The sequence below is a fragment of the Haemaphysalis longicornis genome, unplaced genomic scaffold (assembly GCF_048455015.1).
Source record: "Haemaphysalis longicornis isolate Haplotype H1 unplaced genomic scaffold, Haemaphysalis longicornis Haplotype H1 scaffold_2, whole genome shotgun sequence".
Taxonomy (NCBI): Eukaryota; Metazoa; Arthropoda; class Arachnida; order Ixodida; family Ixodidae; genus Haemaphysalis; species Haemaphysalis longicornis.
The window spans coordinates 10,299,770-10,322,241 of record NW_027526295.1 but is presented as its reverse complement, the minus strand read 5'-3'; the positions used below and the strand labels follow the sequence as shown (position 1 = coordinate 10,322,241).

The 22,472-nt window shown below is 47.4% G+C and overlaps 1 protein-coding gene across 3 annotated transcripts in view; it reads right to left on the bottom strand.

Moving 5' to 3' along the window:
• The window catches only part of LOC144168741 (uncharacterized), a 96,126-nt gene extending 77,257 nt beyond the window's left edge, over window positions 1-18,869 (bottom strand). Inside the window, exon 1 of one of the 3 annotated variants that reach the window (XM_077697692.1) lies at window positions 18,218-18,869. In XM_077697692.1, the coding sequence (XP_077553818.1) occupies window positions 18,218-18,533 (316 nt within the window). In that variant the 5' untranslated portion in view covers window positions 18,534-18,869. The remainder of the gene's footprint in view (window positions 1-18,217) is intronic. The other 2 variants (XM_077697691.1, XM_077697690.1) reach the window with 2 other exon arrangements.
• Window positions 18,870-22,472: the final 3,603 nt, after the last annotated feature.

The following is a 22,472-nucleotide window of genomic DNA, read 5'->3' as shown; positions in this document are numbered from 1 at the left end:
GTTGGTAAAACGGGGCTTTAGAAATACTATTAATGCTACCAAAGAGTGATTGCGGCGCGAAAACAAGAGCCAACTGCACGAAAAACTGCAGCGAGCGGCCCGAAGCGTTGCGAGGGCGTATGCTCTGAGGAAGCCAACAAAAATGGCGGCCTCACCGCGGAGTTAAAGGGACCGCGGCGCCGCGGGTGACGGGAGAGAAAAAAGAGGAGGGCAGCGGAGAAGGAGGGAGCAGTTGGCGCTACCTTAGTAATTTTAGGGACCTTATCCAAAATGGAGGAAGGGACGATGATCGGGACCTCGCGTAAGCGCGCGCGTCTGGAGGAAAAAGCCGACCCAGGCCCATTAGTGTCTCTTCAGGCCATCTTTTCCTTTGCCGATGAGACACTACGGTGCTTTGTCGAAGGCGAAGCAGTTTATAACGCCAGTCACACAGTGTTTTGCGGCATCAGGGAGGCCACCGATGACATGCTGAGCATCGAGGGATTGTGCCTTCAACCGAATGGCGTCACCAGCCAACCGCGCAGCGTGAACGTTTGTTGGCATTTCAGTTTCTATAAAGGGCGCTACACTTCCACCCATGCTCGTAAAATTGTTCAAGCACACTTTTCGAATATTTATTAGGCGCCAAGCAGAGCTCGGTAGACGCAACCGAGCACACCGTTTTGTTATTGCCATTTGCGCAATTGTGTCGGGTTAAGTGCGAATAATGCGAGTAATTATATAATTTTGTGAGCTGTTTTTTCGAGGAAAGATCCAACGGCGTTTATGCAGGTTACAGGTAATAATGAAAATACCGAAACTAATATCAAACAATGACGCCTCTACGGCAGGGCCTGTTACATCAGTTGTGCTGGGCTGTCGGAAACGACGATGCCGAAGTAACAAGTTCATTTATTTATTACAAATACCTACATCGTCAATTCCTGTGGGGGGTTTGAGAAAGGAAAAAAAAACCCAGCAAACTCAAAACAGACCCGCCGCGGTGGCTCAGTGGCTAAGGCGTTGCGCTGCTGAGCACGAGGTCGCGGGTTCGATTCCCGGCCGCGGCGGCCGCTTTTCTGATGGAGGCGAAAAGCAAAAACGCCCGTGTGTACGAGATTTCGGCGCTCGTTAAAGATCCCCAGGTGGTCAAAATTAATCCGGAGCCCTCCACTACGGCGCGCCTCATCGCCTGCGTTGCGTCGGCGCGTTAAACCCTACAATCAATCAATCAATCAAACTCAAAACAGTAATCCCACAATGATAAAAAGAGAACGAAGCACAAGCAAACCAACAAAGCACAAAATGCAACTGGAATGCAGCATTTATTAAAAGAAACCAACACGTTAATAAAAGAACAATGACGCTCTCCTTTCGGTTCTTGGCTTCAATTTCTTCTCCTGCGTGCGCATAGGAATGTTATGTGGCGGCACGGTGCCTTTCTTCAACCGCTGTCTCAGTGGCTGCAGACCATCTATTAATAAACGACCCACTCAACTTGCACGAAAAACACACCATCAAAACGAGAGCGAACTGAACTTACGCATATTGCGCCAGAAGAAGTTAGCTTTCGTGAAGCAGCTACTGCAAACCCCATTGTGTTGCTGACACCTTTTCCAATTTGGCGATAGTTATCAAAACCTTTCTGGCTTTTTTATCTCTAGGAAAGGTATGGACGCTGGCTTTTCCCGGCTCTGACCGATTTCTATACTGCCGTACACAGCACACTCGATTGCTTTTTGGTTTGCGTTCTAAATCCCCACATTTCCGAACACTCTGGCTGCTTTCGCCCGTGACGCCGATCATCTACAAACAGCCTCGGAAAAAAGGCGCGCGGCGGCACCTTGTTATTTTTGTAAGGGGAAGTAAGATAAGAAAGGGAGAGCGTGTTAAACCAAAAATATAATTTCAACGGCCTCCTCCAAAAAGCAAAAAGGCTAACCCAGGAACTGTGAAAGATCAACCTGGCACGAATTATCAGGGTTATACCCCTGTCAAACGTGCCTATTTTAGTGCACTTCTACCGAGTGCACTCGGCTGAAATGTCATTCGGCAAACGCGAATGACACTTTACAAAGAACGCAGTTCAAGCTGAGTGTGTTCCTCAAACACACTTTACCGGGGCCAGCTCGCCGAGTTAGTCACCTCGTGAACAGAAGTCCGAAAATCGGGAAACATAACGTAAACCACGAGGGTTTAGATGATAATCAGTAATGTTGAAAGTTAAGTATAGATGAATTGTTGATACACTTTTACAAAAAAGAAAAGCAGCGACGGAAAACAAGCAAATAACCTCTCTCTCAACGACGCGCCAGAGCCGCCTGGTGGGGTTTTGCGCCATGGCGGCCGTTCTCTCCGGCGTTCTCGAAGATGGTTTCTTGTGGCGCTGTGATTGAGTTCTCGCTTCAGCCTTCTCTGTTAAATGCCACCACGCTTTCAGATAATTTTTTTCAAAAGATAATGCTACTGATATTCGCTGTGCAGTGAATAACAGTGAAGACATCAGCGCCGCTGTTCAGTCGTTGTCCCGACTCCGTTGTTTGTGGACTTGTTCGAGGCGCCGATTGCGATTACAACATTGCAAACAGAATGAAATGTTTACATTGTTTTTGCCATGATCAAGAGGGGGAATGTCAAGCAGTTTTTCGCAATCTTTACGCCGGCTATCGTCACTGACATCACGGCCAAGTTCACTTTATTTCGTCGTTCAGCAGCGTGCAGCCAAAGTGTCATTCGGGGAGCCCGAGTGCACTTGGCCTAAGTGCACTTAAATAGGGACGTTTGACAGGGGTATTAAAGCAACTAACACCCCGCCCCCCTTCCCTCTTCTCGACATCCGCCCCAAACGAAGCTTCCAGACAAAATTTTCAAAAACGAGAAGGTCCCTATTACGGGACCACTTAGAACCAGATGCCTCTTTGACCAGTTTTCCCCCGACGAGTGGGCTGTGACGAGTGGGCCTGTTCCCATGGATGGTGCCCAAGCCGGCCGCAACACTGAAAATGGGGACGCGCGTTTTTGTAGCCCGTCTTCTAAGAACTTTATTAGGATACGCTCGAGCCCGACTTTTCTGTCTAGGGTTGTTGAACGCTATCCATATTATTGATCAACCCAGGTCACCCTACTTGCCCAATCTGGCTTGCATTCTTTGCTGAACTTTTGCAGATGTACGGCGTAAAAGAGAGAAAAAAAAACATGTATGCCTCGCTTCTCACTTCTGAAAAGAAAAGTCCTACCTACTTCGCTGAGACCCACATGTATACAAAAAAAGAACTTCAAGATTCGTCTTGTGCACCTATGACGAACTTTCCCATGTGTCGAACCGGCCTATGACGAATGACCCTATGTGACCAAACGGCCTATTACGAACCGGCCTATGACGAAAGGCCATGTGACGAATGGGCCGTATCCCGATTCATTTAGGAGTCGTCTTGAGCTAGTCGTCTGCACAACGAAGGCAATGAAATCGTTGTCACTAACATATCGGGATGGGTGCGCGACCATACGGTTGTGAGCCAGCGTGTGGGCCCGATACACTGAGGCCCGTACGAACCTGGTATTTTACTCAAGAGTTCTTCTTTATCCCTTCGTAACCTCCTTCGATTCGGATTTCCTCCTTTGGCTGGTGGCTGCTTCACTGGTAAGCCCGAACCTCACATTTTACACTGTGTTCGTTTTTCCAAGGCGCCAATTTTAATTAACTTATTTGCAAATAGGTGATGGAATATTTTTTACGACGTACAAAAGGAAACGACGGCATCGTTGCCGACAAGCATCCACACGACCAGCGATAAACTGGCCGGGTAGACGACTCGTGTACGGCCAGTCGTCTCTTTCCCCGCTAAATGTCCCCTTTCTATCTGCTTCCATTCTCAGTAACCAGATAGCAAAGAGAACCGACAATGTATCTATTTCAAACGTGCTGAAATGCTCGCCTAGAGAAATTCCCAGCATGCAGTTGCTGCCACAGAGGCTGACTTTAGTGACAAACCGGTGGGCGCAGGTAGTTTTTCCGACTTTCTGGGACGGTCATTTTCTTTGCCATTTTATACCACTTCTCCTGCACAATACTTGGAAATAGCTTTTTTGTTTAAGCCAGTCCTACTTCTTTTTATTTGCTGGGACAACTTCTATTTCTCCCCCAGCCTTCTTTCACCAGGCTCCACGGCTCCTACGCCCGAGGCTCCTACGCCCTACGCTGGCAACGTTTGTGCGACGACATGACCCCGGTGACTGTGGAGGGAGAATTCATATCTCCCGAAGAATTTGCTAACATGCCCGGCTGGTTGGAGAGCCATTGCTGAAAGTAGATACGAGTTATCGGAAGAGCTCAAGCTTCTCTGGAAAATTCTACACGCCAGGATGGCGGCGCAGTTATGTCTGGCCTCCCCGACTCAGATGCTGCGACACGAGCAAGTAAGTTGCGCGGCGAGCGACGCGCCGGCGACAGGGGCTCTGTGCGACGGCCACGACCACCGGAGCTACCGAAGGAACGTCTCAAGGGTGTTCTACGGCCGAGAAACCGCATGAAGCTTCAAATCAGCAGCCAATCCCTGATCAGAGACGTAATTATTCAGGCAGCAGGCTTCAGCCATGCGGTAACGACGGAGGACATTGTTCGTCTGAACGTGACCAAGGACCTCATTGTTATCAGCACGCCAAGCATGCAGCGAGCAGCCACCTATGAGAAGCTTACCTCACTGTGTGATGGTGAGAAGACCTACGGACTCTGCGCATACACCACTGCACCAGAAGACTGCGCCAAGGGGGTTATACATAACATTCCCCCTGCAGACGACGACGCTGCCATTATGGCGAGCCGTGTATGTAAACAGACCCAGCGTCTCGGCACTTCTAAATCAGCCATCATCGAATTTGAGGGAAACAAGGTACCTCACTTTCTGCACCGATGCTTTCTTCATAAAAAGCGCCATGACATATGGTCAAGCTGTGGCAAGCTTGGGCATAGTCAAGATGTGTGCCCCACTCCGATGAATCCCACGCGTATGCGTACTACTTGCGAGAGTTGCGGTGCCTTAAACCCACAGGAGGGGCATGCGTGTGAGCTGAAATGTGCTCTCTGCGGAAAGGGCCACAAGTCTGGGGACAAAAAGTGCCGGAAACGGTGCGAAGTTCCATATCTGCTCAAGAAACGGAAATGGGAAAGGCAACAAAAACCCAAGAACGAGCGCCACTCACGCTACCGCAGCTCCAGCCGGGAAAATCGCCACCAAAGAGCATCCTGAAGAACCCAAGTGATCGCTCTGCATCCTTTCCTCGGTTACCTCGATAAGCCTCGGGCGGATCCACAAACCGACAACAGAGTCGTTCTCCATCCAGTCCCAACTCGAGGTCCCAATAAAAAGGCCGAGGAGGCAAGCAAAGGCATCGGTCGAGATCGAAGACCCCCCGACGACAGCCCAAGGGCCCTAGATGATAAACCAAAGGAGCTCCGGGCCAGAACACCGACGTAACGGTAAGCTGGGCAAGTGCGGCCTTCTCCAACGCAAACACCACCATACGTAGGCCTAATAACACACACGCAGAAATAGCAAAACTTAAGAAAATGCTAGAAACGGTCATGTTAGAGAACCAAGCTCTTAAAGCTAAAATAGCCGAGACCAGCGGAGCCTCCTTGTTCCCATCGCCGGGGATTCTCAATAAGGAAGTATCAACCTCCATTAACTCGGTAGCTAGTGTCGAAACCGACTTCGGAACGCCTACAAATAGGAACCAACAGTTGATGGTACACGATGACTCTACATCTCAAGCTAAGCGGATTCCAAACCTCAAACGCACTGCAGGCCAGACAGAGAACACTGACTCGGTTACGTTGGCCAAGTTTGAAAAGCGGATCTCTGAAGTTCGTATTCGGCTCACGTCCTTTATGCACTCGGTCAACAAAAAACTAGCTGCACTCAATACTCTCATGTCGGCTATAGAAACCACATCTGTGGCCATTAAACAACACGTGGAGATGGGGATCGGAAACGTGCCTCCGGCAACCCCCCACCAACAACGGCCCCCAACTCCAAAAGGACCCTCCCGGCCTCTATTGAGGACCGCATTATTACAATCTCCTTACGGACCACGCGAACCTCTTGAATAATGGCTCGGACAAGGAGAAACCACACTTCAAAATGTTTGATATGGCAGTGCAACTGTAGGGGTTATAGATGAAAAAGAGCCAATCTACAGCAGGATTTGTTAAGAGTGGGACTGGAGGGGGCTCCAGATGTGATAGCCGTTCAGGAAACCAATGGCCAAGCCAAGCTACCAGGATTCCAATCATTCATACCAGTAGACGGCGCGCAAGGTGAAGAGTCCTCTATACTAGTCACGACCGTAGTCAAGCGAAACATGCCGGCCATACAACACTCCACTGGGATCCAAGGCGCGGATCATGTAGTTCTAGAGATCATATCGGCGTCGGCACTTAATCGAGGCAATCTCTTCATACTCAATGTTTATGGCAGCCCCAGGAAAAACCATCCTTATTCACAGCTACTTAGGAAAACAGCAAGTTTGGCAGGATCGAGAACACCACTCCTCGTGGTAGGGGACTTCAATGCCCCTCACTTTGCCTGGGTGTACGATCGCTGCACGTGAAATATACTCCGCCATTTGCTAAACAACACCACAAGTAAAACAGTCAACGACAGGACCTTCGTCTACTACACGGCTACGATGGAACCCCTGAAGAACTGTTGGTCGAGCTTCAAAATAGGTACCTTAACATCGGCCCTTACAACCCAGCGAAAGACTACGAAGGAGCTCCCAACTTAAAATTGGACGAACCTTTCACGGAGGCAGAGATGGGGGCAGCAATGTCTCAGGAAGATTTGTTGACGGGCTAGTTGGTCTGATACTTGAAACGCCATGAGGATTGGCGTTTCAAATGTCTCAGCTCAAAACCAAATCGGCTCCTGGCCCAGACGGTGTCACTAATAAGACGCTTAGCAACCTGGACGATGATTCCGTTACGGCCCTGACTAAATACTTTAATAAATGCTGGAGTGAAGGTACCCTTCCGAAGCAATGGAAAACGGCAGAGACAGTATTCATTCCCAAACCCGACAAGGCTTTGAAGATTTAAAACCTAAGACCCATCTCTCTGACGTCTTGCTTAGGCCAACTTTTGGAGCACATGGTCTTGAATAGACAAAACAACTACGTGGACGACAAACACCTACTCCCGGACTCAATATTCGGTTTCATACGAGGTCTCTCGACGCAGGACGTGCTCCTACAACTACAGCACCAAGTCATAGAGGGACGACACAACTCTTCCTATGATACCAGGGCCATCGTGGGGCTAGACTTTGACAGAGTCAAACACTCGGCCATGTTACAGAATTGCGAGCTGCTCGGAGTGGGCAAGTGCAAGTGGGAGACTTTTTAATGACGAGAACAGCCAGCCTCACGATAGGGGATATTCAGTCTAACCCCATACAATTGGGAGAACAGGGCACCCCCCAAGGATCAGTCCTGTCTCCTTTCTTATTCAACGTGGCTGCCCCCGTGGCTGCCTTTGGAGTGAGATACCCAAACTTGGTCATAGTATCTATGCAGACGACATTACACTCTGGGTAGCAGGAGGTAGCGATGGGATGATACAAGATACCCACAACAAGCGATGGAAGTGGTTGAGAGCTAGGTCATCCCTAGAGGTTTTTGCTGCTCCCCGAAAAAATCGGAACTACTTGTCATCTGTCCGAACGGCCGCGAGCCTCAAGGTCATCAAAGCATCTCAATCACAACCAAAGATGAGACTGGCATACCAAACGTAGACACCATTAGAATATTAAGCCTTCAGATCCAAGCTAATGGATACAACACAGCAACTCTCAAACAACTGGAGAAACATGCGATACAAGTTAGCCGCATGATATCGTCTCCAATAGATATCAAGGGATGTCTCAAAACAGCATCAGAAGACTCATTCAGGCTTTCATCATCAGTCGAATTGCATATGCCGCGCCGTTCTTACGACTCCGAAGAGTTGAAAAGGAGAAAATAAATACAATAATGCGCAAGATATACCAACAAGCTCTAGGCAACCCTATTTCTGCCCCGACACACAAACTACTCGAACTTGGTATCCATAACACCGTGGAAGAAATCATTGAGGCGCAACGCACGGCACAACTCGTACGTCTCTCATCTACACGGGCAGGACTAAAAGTTCTGAGCGATCTTAGAGTAGAGGTGAACACGGAGACCCCCGAACAAGTTGACCTTCCAACTGCTCTCAGATCGCATATAAATTCACTCCTCTCCCTAGAAACATGCGTCCCACCCAAGACACAGGACGCAGGCGAGCCAGAGTCCGAGCTTTGTCCAAGAAACTTTGAGCGGAGCCCAATGTGTGGTACACGAATGCAGCCGAATAACGGGAGAAGACTGCCATGTGTATAGCTGCGACCAACTATCCGGAAAATCACCATGTGGCTCGCACAATTGTAACTAGACACACGGTGGAAGCGGGGGAAGCGGCTATCGCCCTAGCGATCTCCAGCATCCAAACGTTTGGTGTGGTAGTCTCATACTCGCAGGTTGTTATTCGAAACTTCACTAGAGGACGTATATCGCCCAAGACACTTGCCATTCTCAGACATCTAACCAACATGGAGAACCTCCCCACAGTCACGCTACTGTGGGTCCCTGCACACGCTACCCTGGAAGGCAACGAGGAGGTTTGCGCTCTCACCAACCAAACCAACTTGCCAGTCGCATTCACGGACACTCCTGGGAACGGCGGCAGACTTCTCAAGTATTGGGAAATTCTCAACTACTATAGGGAGGGCCGACGATCATATCCCGGCCCCCACCAGTCCCTCGATAGAAAACAGGCTGTAGCATTACGACTATTGCAGACCAATTCGTTTCCAAACCCAGTCCTGTACCACCAGATGTATCCCGACTTATGTGACCCGAAATGTAAATTTTGTTGAGGGTGGGCTACCCTCTCACACATGATGTGGAAGTGCCCGAACATCGCTACGAACCCACAGGAACACAGCACATATTTGCTAAACTAACACAACGATGTGCATTGGGAGGCCGCGCTGCACAGCTGTACCGCTGAAAATCAACAGGCTTGCGCTGCTGAGCACGAGGTCGCGGGTTCGATTCCCGGCCGCGGTGGCCGCTTTTCTGATGGAGGCGAAAAGCAAAAACGCCCGTGTGTACGAGATTTCGGCGCACGATAAAGATCCCCAGGTGGTCAAATTTAATCCGGAGCCCTCCACTACGGCGCGCCTCATCGCCTGCGTTGCGTCGGCGCGTTAAACCCTTCAATCAATCAATCAATCAATCAATCAATCAATCAATCAATCAATCAATCAATCAATCAATCAATCAATCAATCAAAATCAATAGGCCCTGGTACGAATAGCAAGAGAGGCCGTTCACTCCCATGGGGTCGGCAGAACCCTTGCAGGGAAGAAGACATCTGACCAGTCTTCCTATTTGGGCCCAACAAAGTCTTGTCTCTCTCTCTCCGCCTGTGGTCGTTCAAGCTTCAATTTTTTAAGGTGTATTCCTAGACTCACGAAAATTGATCTGAATGAAGCGACTATTTCTTCGGCATGTGTTGCCTTTAAACAGCCCTCCTCCAGGCCCGCGTGTCGTCTGCACGATTTAGTCGGCACAGCGGCCTGCAAAGATTACCGAACGGCTATGGCGGCCACCTTAGTGTCATTTTCTCATGAGGCCTGAGACTCTCACACGTCCACATCTCTTGCAAGCTTCCATTCGCTTTGTATAGACTGTAAGATGTGGTACTTTCACGATGCCGCGTATCAGCCTTCACTTTTCTTCTACCCCGCTTTGGTTTAGCGCATTACAGCCTGTGCTGCCGCAAGTAGCTCTTGGCCACTTCTTTTTTGGCTGATAACGTTTTTTTTCAGGATCGCGAGCGACACACCACGATGCTCCTTACTGTTAGGATTTTTATCGATGCCTAATTCACTGAAAAGGTCGGTGTTGTGGAGATCTGCACCCGAGTCGGCGTCTGGGGTTCTCTAAACCAACCTCATGTAGCTATTATGGTTTAGTTTCCCTAAATAACACACGGCTTCTTATCTTACTGCTTACTCTTCTGATGTACTGCCAGTTCTTTACAAATAACTACACATTAATGTCTTCATTTCGCATCGCATGTTGCATATACATGCTTTCATTGACATTTCGAAGCCCATGCATTCAGTATTTGTGAAATCCCCAGCTGTGGGGATTTGAAGCTGTGGAAGCCCGTGAGGGTAGTGCTGAGGTCCAGCAGCTCAAACTTGAGGTGAATGACCTGGAATGGCGAAGCAGGCGCCACAACTTGGTCATACATGGTGTAGAGTTTTCAGAAAATGAAGACCTGCTTTCCAAAGTCAACGCAGTTGGACGCATGGTGGAACTTCCCAACGTGAGCATGAATGAATTAGAAGCTTTACATAGGCTACCGTCGAAACCAGAAAAAGTCCCGCGGATACTCATTCGTTTCGCTCAGCTGCAGCAGAAAGAAAACTGGCTCCAAGAATGCAAAAAGTTGAGAAACTTGCAATGCAATATGTCGGTCACTGAGAACCTTACTCAACGAAATAGGCTTCTGCTATTCACTGCCAAGAAATGGGCGAAAGAAAATGGGTTTGAGTACGCCTGGCACAGCAACGGAAAAGTGCTTGTGCGAAGGGCTAGTAAGGAAACCATACATGTCATCCGTGTGGAAAGTGACCTGGCAAAGCTTGTCTCGTAAATTCGTTTTAATGTAGAAATCAACCCAAAACCGATATGAACGGTTACTCTAAACCGAGTGATTTGAATGAGTTCGCTGCAAAAAACTCAGCCCTATCAGTTTTGCATATTAATATCCAATCTACTAGAGGCAAAGAAGCAGTTTTTGATGAGTTCCTAAATGAATTTCGTTTCAATTATACAGCAATTATGATCACCGAGACCTGGCTTCACGATCATGAATGTTTTGTTGTCAACAAGTACCAATCTTTCTACCTGAATCGAGCCGATCGACGAGGGGGAGGAGTCGGTTTATTAATACTCGAATGTATGCACTGTGAAAGAGAAAATCAAGCATGTGCGGTAACAGCCAACTATGAAATCCTTTCTGTGCGCACTGGAACTACCCTATTTGTTGTGGTTTATCGCCCTCCTGATGGAAACCTTGATGAATTTTTAGTCTATCTGGAGACCGTTATTGAATTTGCTGATTCTTGGGGTTATACTGTTTTTATGGGAGGTGATTTCAACATTAACATGGGTGAAAAGTCTTCTCGGCGCACGCGCATGCTGACGCTATTAGAATATCATTTTATGCAAAATGTAATCAACCTACCTACGCGTGTGACTCCCACGTCAGCAACAATACTTGACCTGTTAATTGTGAGCAAGTCAACCCTACTTTCCTTAGCAGGGGTTATTGATAGTTCCCTCAGTGACCACCTCCCTGTTTTTGCTATTTGCAGCAACGCTGCCCAGCGCGCGAACCGTAAAAAATTGACACAAAATAAAATTCAACAAATAAATAGCTATACGCTTGAAACATTCAGGAATGCTATAATCAGGGGTGACTGGGAGTCGGTGCGCAAATATACCAATGCTGACAATGCATTTCATTTCTTCTTAGAAAAGTTCCTGCTAATTTACAATAACTGTTTCCCATACAAGACGTTCACAACACCTAAACGAGCTCGTAAGCCATGGGTTACCTCTTATATCCTTAAAATGATATCTGAGAAAAACAAACTGAACCGGGTATTCCTTAGAAGTCGTAACACAGCTGATTTTAAGACTTTTAAACGACACCGTAACAAAATAAATGCTATGCTAAAGAAAGCGAAAAACAACTACTACATAAACCTGTTCAACGGCATCACAGATCAAAAAATTGTTTGGAATAGAGTAAACACACTACTCTGCAACAAACATTCCCGTGTACCCAGCAGTCTGGTTATTGATAACAAAAAAATCACTGGAAAACAACTAGCTGACAAATTCAACGATTACTTTGTTTCGCTTGTTGATAGTGAACATGACCCCACTGCTCTCGACTACATAGATAACCATGTGCCGAATTCCCTTTTCCTCACTTCGTGTGATGAAATGGAGGTTCAGTCAGCTTTCGACCGCATGAAAATCACTAAATGCGAAGACGCATTCGGTATCAAAATGAAACCAGTTATTTACGTCATAGACATTATTTGCCCTATCTTAACTTACATTTACAACTTGGCTCTCGAAACAGGTGTATTTCCTGTCGGAATGAAGAAGGCGAGAGTAGTTGTTCTGCACAAAGGAGGTCCTAAGGACGTCCTTAATAATTATAGGCCAATATCTATTTTGCCGGTATTTTCCAAGGGTTTGGAGCGTATTATTTTTGTACGGCTATCCGATTTTCTTAAAAAATACAATGTTTTAACAACTAAACAGTTTGGATTCAGGCAACATTCTTCTACCGAACTAGCACTGCTACGACAAAAAGAACTCATACTTACTAGCATCGAGAACAAATTGATCACATTAGGGATATTTGTAGACTTTTCTAAAGCATTTGACAGAATGAATCATCGCACTCTTCTTTTAAAACTTTCAGCTTATGGAATCAGAAATAATATGCTCAATCTAATTTGTAATTATCTCAGTGATCGCGTGCAGTGTGTCTCAATTGAGAGTTTTCAATCTGCCTTCAAATCTGTTAAACATGGGGTTCCTCAGGGAAGTTTGTTAGGTCCTTTACTCTTTAACATATATATTAACGATCTCATACGAATAGATAAAGAAGTTGAATACGTAATGTACGCGGATTATACAAGCTTATTTTTAACTGGAGAGGACGTAAATAGCTTAGTGGGAAAAGCCAACTTAGTCCTAGCTAAATTGCACACATGGTCTATCAAAAATGCTCTTTTGGTCAACTCTGCCAAAACAAAAGCCATATTCTTTAGAGCCAAAAACACCACTTATGACCTAAGAAGTACCCTCTCACTAGGGACTAATGAAATACAAATAACCAGTGTAGTTAAATCTCTGGGCGTTTACTTTAGCGAGTTTATGCTGTGGGATGCTCATTTCGAGCACCTGCAGACTAAACTATCTCGTACAGTCGGAATACTTAGGAAGTTGCGACACATGCTGCCGGTTAAAACAAAGCTTCTTTTGTACTTTGCATTATTTGAGTCAAATATAAGATACTGCAATTTAATCTGGGGTAGCTCCACTGCAACCAATATTAGTAAACTTTCGGTGTTACAGAACGGGGCATTGAAAGCAATAGCAAACGCACCAAGTATATCTTCTTCCCACAACTTGTACTCAAAATATAACATAATTAAACTTGCGTCTTTCTATGATTTCCGCTTGCTTGAACTGTATAAATCATTATCCGAACGTCGAGGGCCTTTTCTTGAGGAAACAATTATTTTACAAAAGAACACGCACTCCCATCAAACACGCCACCATGAACGCTGGTACGTGCCTCGCCCACGGACTAATTATGGATTTCAAACGCTAAATTATGCGCTGCCTACTCTGCTTAACCGATTTGGTCTCCCCAATTCTTGCGATCGTTTGCCGTCCTACCAACAGATAAAAACTTTCTTTTTATAAGATGCTTTCAGTGTATGTATTACTTTGGTTGCCTATTGTTTAGTAGTTCACGCGTCTTCTTGTTAACCCTGCCTCTGCCATTCTCTTTGCCATGTCTTTGATACCACTTGTGCTGGATATATTTCTGTTCAATTCTTATGCAAGAATATTTTTTAATGGTACAAGAGCTATGTATAAGTATTCAACTGTATTTGATTACACCAAAAACTGCATTGCTGTTTTGCTTCTTGTTTTGCTTCTTGCTACCTGCTGTTCGCTACCCTCGTTGCCGATGTAGCTCAGGGGAAGGGAGCATTGTCAAGCCGCTAAGCTGCGGCTTTTTTTCCCTCCTCCTCAGCCATGTAATTTACATGTCTGAAATAAACTTGAAACTTGAAACTTCTCGCTCAAAATTCCGAATTCTCATGAACCCAGCAGAACCACTGCAGGAAAATGATATTTCCCATGCAGCAGAGACTCGACTTGGGCATGAACACTGTGCCAGAACTTTCCGGAACTCTAAATAGTTTTTGCCTTACTCGCTGTCAGAGGTTAGCTTCCTTGGTTCTGGAACGTGATAGAATTAAGCGCAGAACTCCGCACAAATCACGCTGTCGCCCTCAGTATTAGCAGTGCCAAAATTTTCTAAATTACGCTAAATAACTGCAGTTATTACTTCAGAAAGAATTGCGATGAGCCGGAAAGCAGCACATGAAAGTTTCTTTCTTCATTGGTATCTAAATAAAGGATACAAAATTTGCCAAGACCAATCTCTCTTGTCGCGCGACGAGAGCGATGCGGAGCGACAGAAATCACTTTTGGTAGCTCCAGTCGCAAGCGTGAACCAGCCTTAATATGGTAACAATGGAAGACATTATTGTTATTGAGAATAACAATAACATTAGTTTTATTATTAATAATTGTTTTGTATATGTGAGGGGGTGACAACTTTTCTGGGCCCCGGGTGCAAGTTTACCCAGAAACGCCACTGACATGTTTACACTTGGGTTGTAGTACAGAGGAAGGTCCCAAGGCCGAAGCAGTACGCGGGACCATACGCACCTTACAATCACCAATTTGGCATGGCAACTGTACATCTATCAGGCACAAAATCACTAACCTCACTAACACCAGCCCCTCACAAAAACAAAAGTTCTAACATTCGCCTCCAAGGATACGCTTTCAGCAGAACAGAGTGCACCGCAGTTCACTCAACTGCACGAAATGACGGACACAAGCGTGCCTACACTTGTCGACATTTTACCTGAGAAATCCTTACTGAATTTTCTACATTCTTAGCGCCTAGAGTCCTCTGCCCGCAACCCCCCCCCCCCCCCCCCCCCCCCCTGAAGATCAGTTACTGGACTTTAAGCGCGAGTCCTTTTTGTATTTTTTATTAAAATATTGTTTCCAGAGCGTCTTTTTTATTTACATAAATTAAGTTGTTATTTATTGCACTAACGCAACTATCGCAAAAACCAAGCGGCTAGTTATTTTTAATTCGGGCAAAAGTTATTCCGATACATAAATGTGGTTCCAGAGTCGAAGCTAGCAACTACCGTCCGGTTTCACTAACCAGCACATGTTGCAAGATTTTGGAGCACATCATTTTTAAAGCTATCATAACACATTTAGAAAGGAATAACTTACTATACAGTCGGCAACATGGTTTTCGATCGGGCCTATCAACCGTAACCAAGCTTGCAGAGATAACTAATGATATTGCTAACGTGATTAATGATAGAGGGCAACTAGATGCAATCTTTATCGATTTTTCAAAAGCGTTTGATGTCGTTCCCCACCATGACCTAATTACAAAAATGCATGCAATAGGTATTGAGAGTAATATAATTTCATGGATAGAGTGCTATCTGCGAAACCGCAAGCAATTCGTTGCTTTGAACGATGAGGTATCAGGCAATTTAAGTGTTTTCTCTAGCGTGCCCCAAGGATCGGTTTTGGCACCAATTGTGTTCCTTATTTACATTAATGACATTCATTTCAGCATTAACTCACCCATTCAATTACGGCTATTCGCAGATGACTGCGTCATATACTCAACAATAAATACAACGGAAGACCAAGTTCAGCTGAATAATTCCTTACAATTAATTCATGCATAGTATAAAAAGTGGGGAATGGCACTCAACGCCAAAAAAACTGTGAGCATAACTTTTACAAATAAGAAAACTCCGCTAAACTTTGCCTACACTCTTGACAATAATGAAATTGGTAAAAGTAACCACGTGAAATATCTGGGCGTAACGCTTACGTCTAACCTAAGCTGGGAGACGCACATTGAGGCCTGTGTGTTCTAAAGCACAAGGAAAATTGGCCTTTTTAAGGAAAAAGCTTCGTAATGCACCTCGTGCAATGAAACTAACTGCCTATAAATCTCTTATAAGACCAGCCCTAGAATATGCAGATATCATTTGGGATCCATATCAAAAATATCTGGTTAAAAAAATAGAACGGATTCAAAACTTGGCAGTTCGGTTCATTTTTTCAGATTATTCTAGGCATACCAGCGTAACAAATCTGCCGAACAAAGCCCAGCTTCCCTCACTCGCACGCCGCAGAATAACTTCCAAACTAAAATTTTTGTATCTTCTTTATCATGGCCGTTTTAAAATTTCACGAGACGATTACCTCCTTGAACCTTTTAAACATTCCTCACGAACAAACCATAACAAAGTGCTTCGACAACCTATTAGTCACAACAATGCTCATAAATACTCTGTATTTACCTCCTCTATTTCTTACTGGAACCGATTACCGGCAAGTGCTGTAAACTGTGAGACCGTGCAATCATTTAATGATCATATTCAGGATTTGGAATTTGTATAAAATATAAAACTCATGTGGTATTTGTTTCTCGAAAAGAGAAATCCAGCTGTTAATTATTGTCTTTATTACCTTTGTTTCTTTATCTTAATAATTTCATGACTGTTCGTTTTCCTTTATATATTTGTGCCTCTCCGTGTGACCATGATGTATGTAATACTTCAGTGTATTTGTTCTACCACTCCTGCTTGGACCGCCAAGTGCTGCAGTATTTTCAAATAAATAAATAAATGAAATAATAAATATAGCCAATGTTTTCTTTTGGCTGAACAATATTGAGAAGTATGAAGTACTGTACTAGATTTAGTGGTTTGGAATGGTTTTGCCCATATCAACCACTCGTTCAAGTATTCTTTTAACCTTTGTATGGGTGGCAGAATCGAGGGCAGACCGACAGACAGACACAGAGACAGGAAGACGGACCATATTCTCAAATTTGAGTAGTCGAAGAAAGACTATTTTCTTTAAAATTAACTGTTTCGAGAGCAGCGCTATCGTGCCTCGGTTTTCGCCGTGTCCTTTGTCTACCGCCGCGGATCCAGTACGCTGCACATACAGCAGGATTGTCTGCCAGCATAAACTGACAACGCTTTCAATTTTGCCTGTGCAAGTAATTGAGAAGTCTGTTAAAAAGAAGTTCGAAGGTGATCGCTTTTGTTTTATGTCGCGCATATTTGTTCTCTGTCATGATTATGCGACGGCGCAACGCCCGCTCGCCGAAGAAACTTCACGCTGCTTCGCTCAGACTTTCCGATGGCTGCGACATGTACCGTTAAGCGCATCTCGGACTAGGACAGTTTCTTCCACATGTTTCCTCAAACTTAGCGCTAAGAAGAACCCAATCGAATGGGACGCGCGCACGTGCAGTGGCAATCTTCGGAAAATGGCAACTTTCTCGTTTAAGGAAAATCCCAGCGCCCTTCCACTCCCCGCCGAAGGAGCTGGGCGCAGTCACAGGAGTGCATGCAACTAAGCAGATTTGTTTGCAATTTGCGATCGAGCATAATGAATCGTGGAAGGACTAGGGCTTTATTGTAGCGGACAAACGTGGCGCTGTGCGCTTCCCTCCCGCGTCGTGGTCATCGTGCTGGCTGTGTAACACACCGACCCAAACGCCCCACCATGGAGGACCGCACAGAGGCCACATCGGGCCCCGAGACGTAGGCGTTATATATCCCACCAGCACAACCGCCATGTCATCGGTGAGCGCGTAAAGCCTATAGCTGCGCGTGCACGCAGTCCATCCCCGCGTAAAGCTACGTGCGCACAAGCGGCGAGCTTGCCGTGCCGCCTTGATGACGGCCGCCAGCGGCGCCACGCCGTTGGCGGCCGTCGTCAAGGCGGCATGGCAAGTTCGCCGCTAGTGCGCATGTAGCTTAAACGGCAACCGATGATGCGCGCTTGCTTATCCGCTAAAGACACCAGGAAAATTTTCGCTGCCCAAGCCCTTCAAACTGGGACGTCAAAATCAAACCCCATCAAAAATCTAACAGAACACCAGCTCTGGGTGCCAAAAACTTCTCGCACGCAGCGATTTTTTTCGTGCGGTGTGTGTGGAAGCTTAGCTGTAAAAACGGCTCCCTTCCCCCTATCTCTCTTCGGTTTCACATAATTTATTTTTGAGGCCTTTACGAAGGAACTTAGGAGAGGCTTAGAAGAAGAATGCGGCCAGTTTGTAGCACTCGGCGTGCGGAGTGCTCCCCGATGCCGAGAAAAGAATCCCCTTTTGGTGTCTCCTGAGTTCGCCGAAGGTAGTGTATGGATACCGAGCGCGACGAACAGCCTCTGGTGGCCAGTTACTTACTTTCGATGAGGTGGTGGTGCGTCTTCTTCCGCAGGAGCGCGTCGCTGCCGAGGTCGATTAGCTCGCGCACCCGGTCCTCGCGCATGCCGGCCTCGGAGAGCAGCCGCGACTTGAGGCTCGCGTCGACCCGGGCCTCTGCCACGGAGGCGAGCCACAGGACTATCAGGGCGGCTCCCAGCACACCCGCCGTCGAGAACCGCGCCGTTGGCGGCCGCATCGCCTCGCGCGGCGTTGCTCGCGCACTCGAAACAAGCAGCGGCGAAAGCGGCCTGTCACAGAGCGGCGCCCGGATGCAACTGGCTCTGGAGCCGTTCATTCATGCTGATTCGCCTCCTCCTCCTCCTCCCCGAATCTCAAGATCAGGGTCAGGGCTGCGCCGGGAAAGGCGGGTCGTTTACCTGCTGCAGGAAGCCCCCTCGGCGCGCCCCGCGAGCGCTTATCCGAGCCACGGACGCTTTCCTCCCGGGCCGCCGTTGCCGCCGGAGTAGCTGGCGGCGCATGGCACCGAACGAGAGCGGCACTTGGCTGCGCTGCTTCCGTGGCCAGCCTAAACGGCTCTTTCAAGGCGCCCCCTCGCCCGCCCCGGGGCCGTGTTCTCAGCGTTCCGGAACGCACCTGCCTCATTGGTCACCGGCGCCAAAGCAGTGCCGCACCTGTTTGCCCGCTCGCTCGCGTTAACGTCGCTCTCGAGGCTTGCCTGCGGAATTGCGCACTCATAGCCGTACGGCCAGCTTGCAATCAGACGAGACTGGCTCACCGCTTCTCCAGGGAATTCTTTCAATTACAACATGCACGGAAGACGCGCACGACGCGTTTTACGACGGCACAAGTACTTTTCTTTGTTCCGCTTTTGTGGCACCTCTGATTTTGCCAGACAGCTCACGGCCCTCCAACTCATTTTGCTGCCGCACAGCTGCGTCTGCACTTCCGGCGAAGGAAAGTCCTCCCACTTAAAACTGAAGAAAGCCTGTTCACTGCAACGGTTCAGAGTAAAGTTAGCACATCCAAAGAAAACAAAATTCACACATCTCTATTGAGTAAATCATGACGAATGGTCGAAGCACTGGGGATCGTTCTTACCGTAAATCGCCCGTCACATTTCCCACTCGCGCATGTAAATGAGTGACAACACGTATGTACAGTATATTTATATTTGTTTGTTTTCGAGGGGTGAAAGTGCATTCACACCTCAGTTGGCTGCGACATGGAGCCCCTGAAGTCCTAATCACGGACCGCGGAACTGCCTTCACTGCGGAACTTATGCAAGGGATCTTACGCTACAGCAACACGGTTCACCGAAGAACGACGGCGTACCACCCCCATACGAACGGACTAACGGAACGTCTGAACAAGACGATTGCGGATATGCTTTCCATGTACGTCGACGTTAAGCAGAAGACTTGGGACGAAGTCCTTCCGTATGTCACGTTTGCGTACAATACAGCGACGCAGGAAACTGCGCAGATGACACCGTTCGAGCTTGTCTACTGAAGACGGCCGACTACGATGCTCGACGCCATGCTTCTGCACGTAGAAGACGACGACCTCAACTCCGACGTCCAAGGATACCTTCAACGTGCGGAGGAGGCCCGCCAGCTCGCCCGAGTTCGTATAACGGACCAGCAGCTGGTGGATGCCGGACGCTATAATCTTCGACGCCGACACGCCAAGTACCACCCTGGGGATCGTGTGGGGGTTTGGACTCCCATCCGAAGACGTGGACTCAGTGAGAAGCTTCTGCGACGGCATTTCGGACCCTACCAGATTCTACAACGTGTTGGCCAACTTATCTACGAGGTGATCCCCGATGGTCATTCCGGAACATCACGACGACGCACGCGGCCCGAAGTCGTCCACGTGGTCCGCTTGAAACCTTACTATGCAAGCTCACGGACTTTTTTGTTGTTTGTTCAGGCTGTCTTTTGTTTCAGCATCAGGTTGATGCACTGTCAGAGGGGGGGGGGGGGGGTAATGCCACGAACCATAAATGCGTTTGTTTGTTTTTGCTGCTCGGCCACGCCCGGCCCAGTTATCTGTGTCAAGCGAAGTGCGTCCTGCATTCTTTATTTTTATGCCGCAGGTGCTATCTTATTCAGATAAGCAGACTGTTTCGTCTTCACGTCACTAGCCCACAATAATCTTCTCTGATCTACAATGTTCTGGATGTAAATCGACGGTTTCAGAAACACTCGCGCCGAAAGATAAAAGCCTGCAGAGCAGACTCCACGGCATTCCGATCGTCGACGCTCGCTCGCACACGTCACTTTGTTGACTGCTGCTTCGCCGCCTGTGTATTTGAGTTGTTAGGGGAGCACAAGTTCGGGGAGCACACGTGTTTTCCTTCAAGACAACTGCGTCGTCTCTCGCTTCGTGACAATGTTTTGGCTAGTTTCATAAAACACGTATTGGGCAGATTGCACCTGTTCAGTCGGAGCTGTGTGTGTTCTTGTCATGTTGTTCAGTCCATGGCCTCTGGGGGTCATCAGTACGACGCTCACTGCTGCTTGCCATGGTGCCCGCGCAGCGGCCAAATATACCTTCGACAGGTGCCCGTTCTCGGGATGCCTTTCTTTCGCGGGCCGTGGGGTAACAGGTGCGTTCGGGCTTTGTATTACGTTAATTTCTCTCTCGCTGTTCGTCCTGATTTTACAAAAAAGACAAAGGGAGTCAGGGTATGTGAGCAGCATTATCATTTTGTTAAACCAAACAATAGGTGAATTGCATTAAGAATGTGCCTAACAAGTGTTGCGAAATTACAAAGCCCCATATTTTTAGTGTTGTAATAGGGTGACCGCATGATTGCTGAATAGAATAAGAGAACTTATGTTGTAAATAGGTGGCATGCGCTGAAGGCAATACTGGAATACTAGTTGCAGTGAAATGTACAGACTGTTCGATGTCATCTGTCACTGCAAACAGTTTGTGTACTATATCCCCTATCACCTGTGCAGGTCTACAGGTGCCATCAAGACAGAGCCAACCATCCAGTTGCATTCATCATACCAGACATGGTGTAAGCACTTCACGGCACAGGAATTCATGGATCCTGCCCTCACACACTCTAAGAAATCGGGGGAGTAGTTGAAGAGTCCGACAGTCATTGTACTCTTGTAAGCGTTGGCGGACTCTCCTCGAAAGCAGCGAGGAGTTGGATGCTATGTTCGCTCTCAATGAGGAGGAGAGCAAAACTGACCGCGTACTCTTCTCCTGCGCGGCGGAGTGCAGCCCCAGTTCTGCTCCCACACCAGTGAAGAGTAAACCTGCGCATCGTCTCCCATTTCCAGTACGAAGAGTAAAATTGCACTTTCATTCTTGTCCAGTGCGGTAGTAAGCATGGAGATGCACTCCTACCCTCTACGCACACCAGCGATGTTTTATTTGCATACGAATATATTATATAAAACAGTTGTGCAAAAAGCGCCCGGTTACTTCTGTAGCGCATTTTAAACGTGCAATAATATGTATTCGTATACCGATTGCTCGCAGCGTTCAGTGGCGGCAGGCGGCAAACTGAAGGAACCAGGGGTTTCCCCAGACATCGAATCAAGGGGGGGTGTCTCAATGGCTCTGGGGCGGGGGTTCATAAACTAGAAAAGCTGTTTTTTCATCCTGTTTTTTATTTTTTTTTTGCTGTTTTTACTTCCATTTTTAAAAAAAAATGGCAGTAAGGCACACCCCCGAAAATATCTGGGTTTCGGAGAACTCGTGCACAAAATGTTCTCGTCCTGCAGTTGCTCCCGCACCCACCCGTCACCCGTACCATTCATATGAATGTCACGGTAGCAGGCGAAAGTTTCTGTGACTAATCTGCGGCCGTTGAAGCTCCCCTTTTCCTTTACTTTTTTTTTTTTTTTCATTTTCGCTACTCCCTGGCTGGTAGCAATGTGCTCGCAGCGTGGTCAGCCTCAAACCACTTTGCCCCTTTCCTTTGAAAGCCTTTTTTGTGTGCACATACGAACTTGCCACGAGCTGTCGAAAAAAAGGAAATAAATACGTGCAACGCTAACAGCAAGCTCGGGGGGCGCACTTTTGTTTATTTTGCCCGAGGCTACTGCCAAGAATAGCAGACGGGCAGCCCGCGCATGCGCAGATCGATACTGAAAAAGGTCCATACAAGGACTGACAAGAGTGAAATTTGGGGATTCAAGGGGGGGTGTCCAGAAAAACTAGGGGGGGTCTACACACCCCCTAGGGGGGGTGTAGGGAAATCACTGGAAGGAACCAATCTACGGTCCGCTGCAGACAGCCGCTTTGG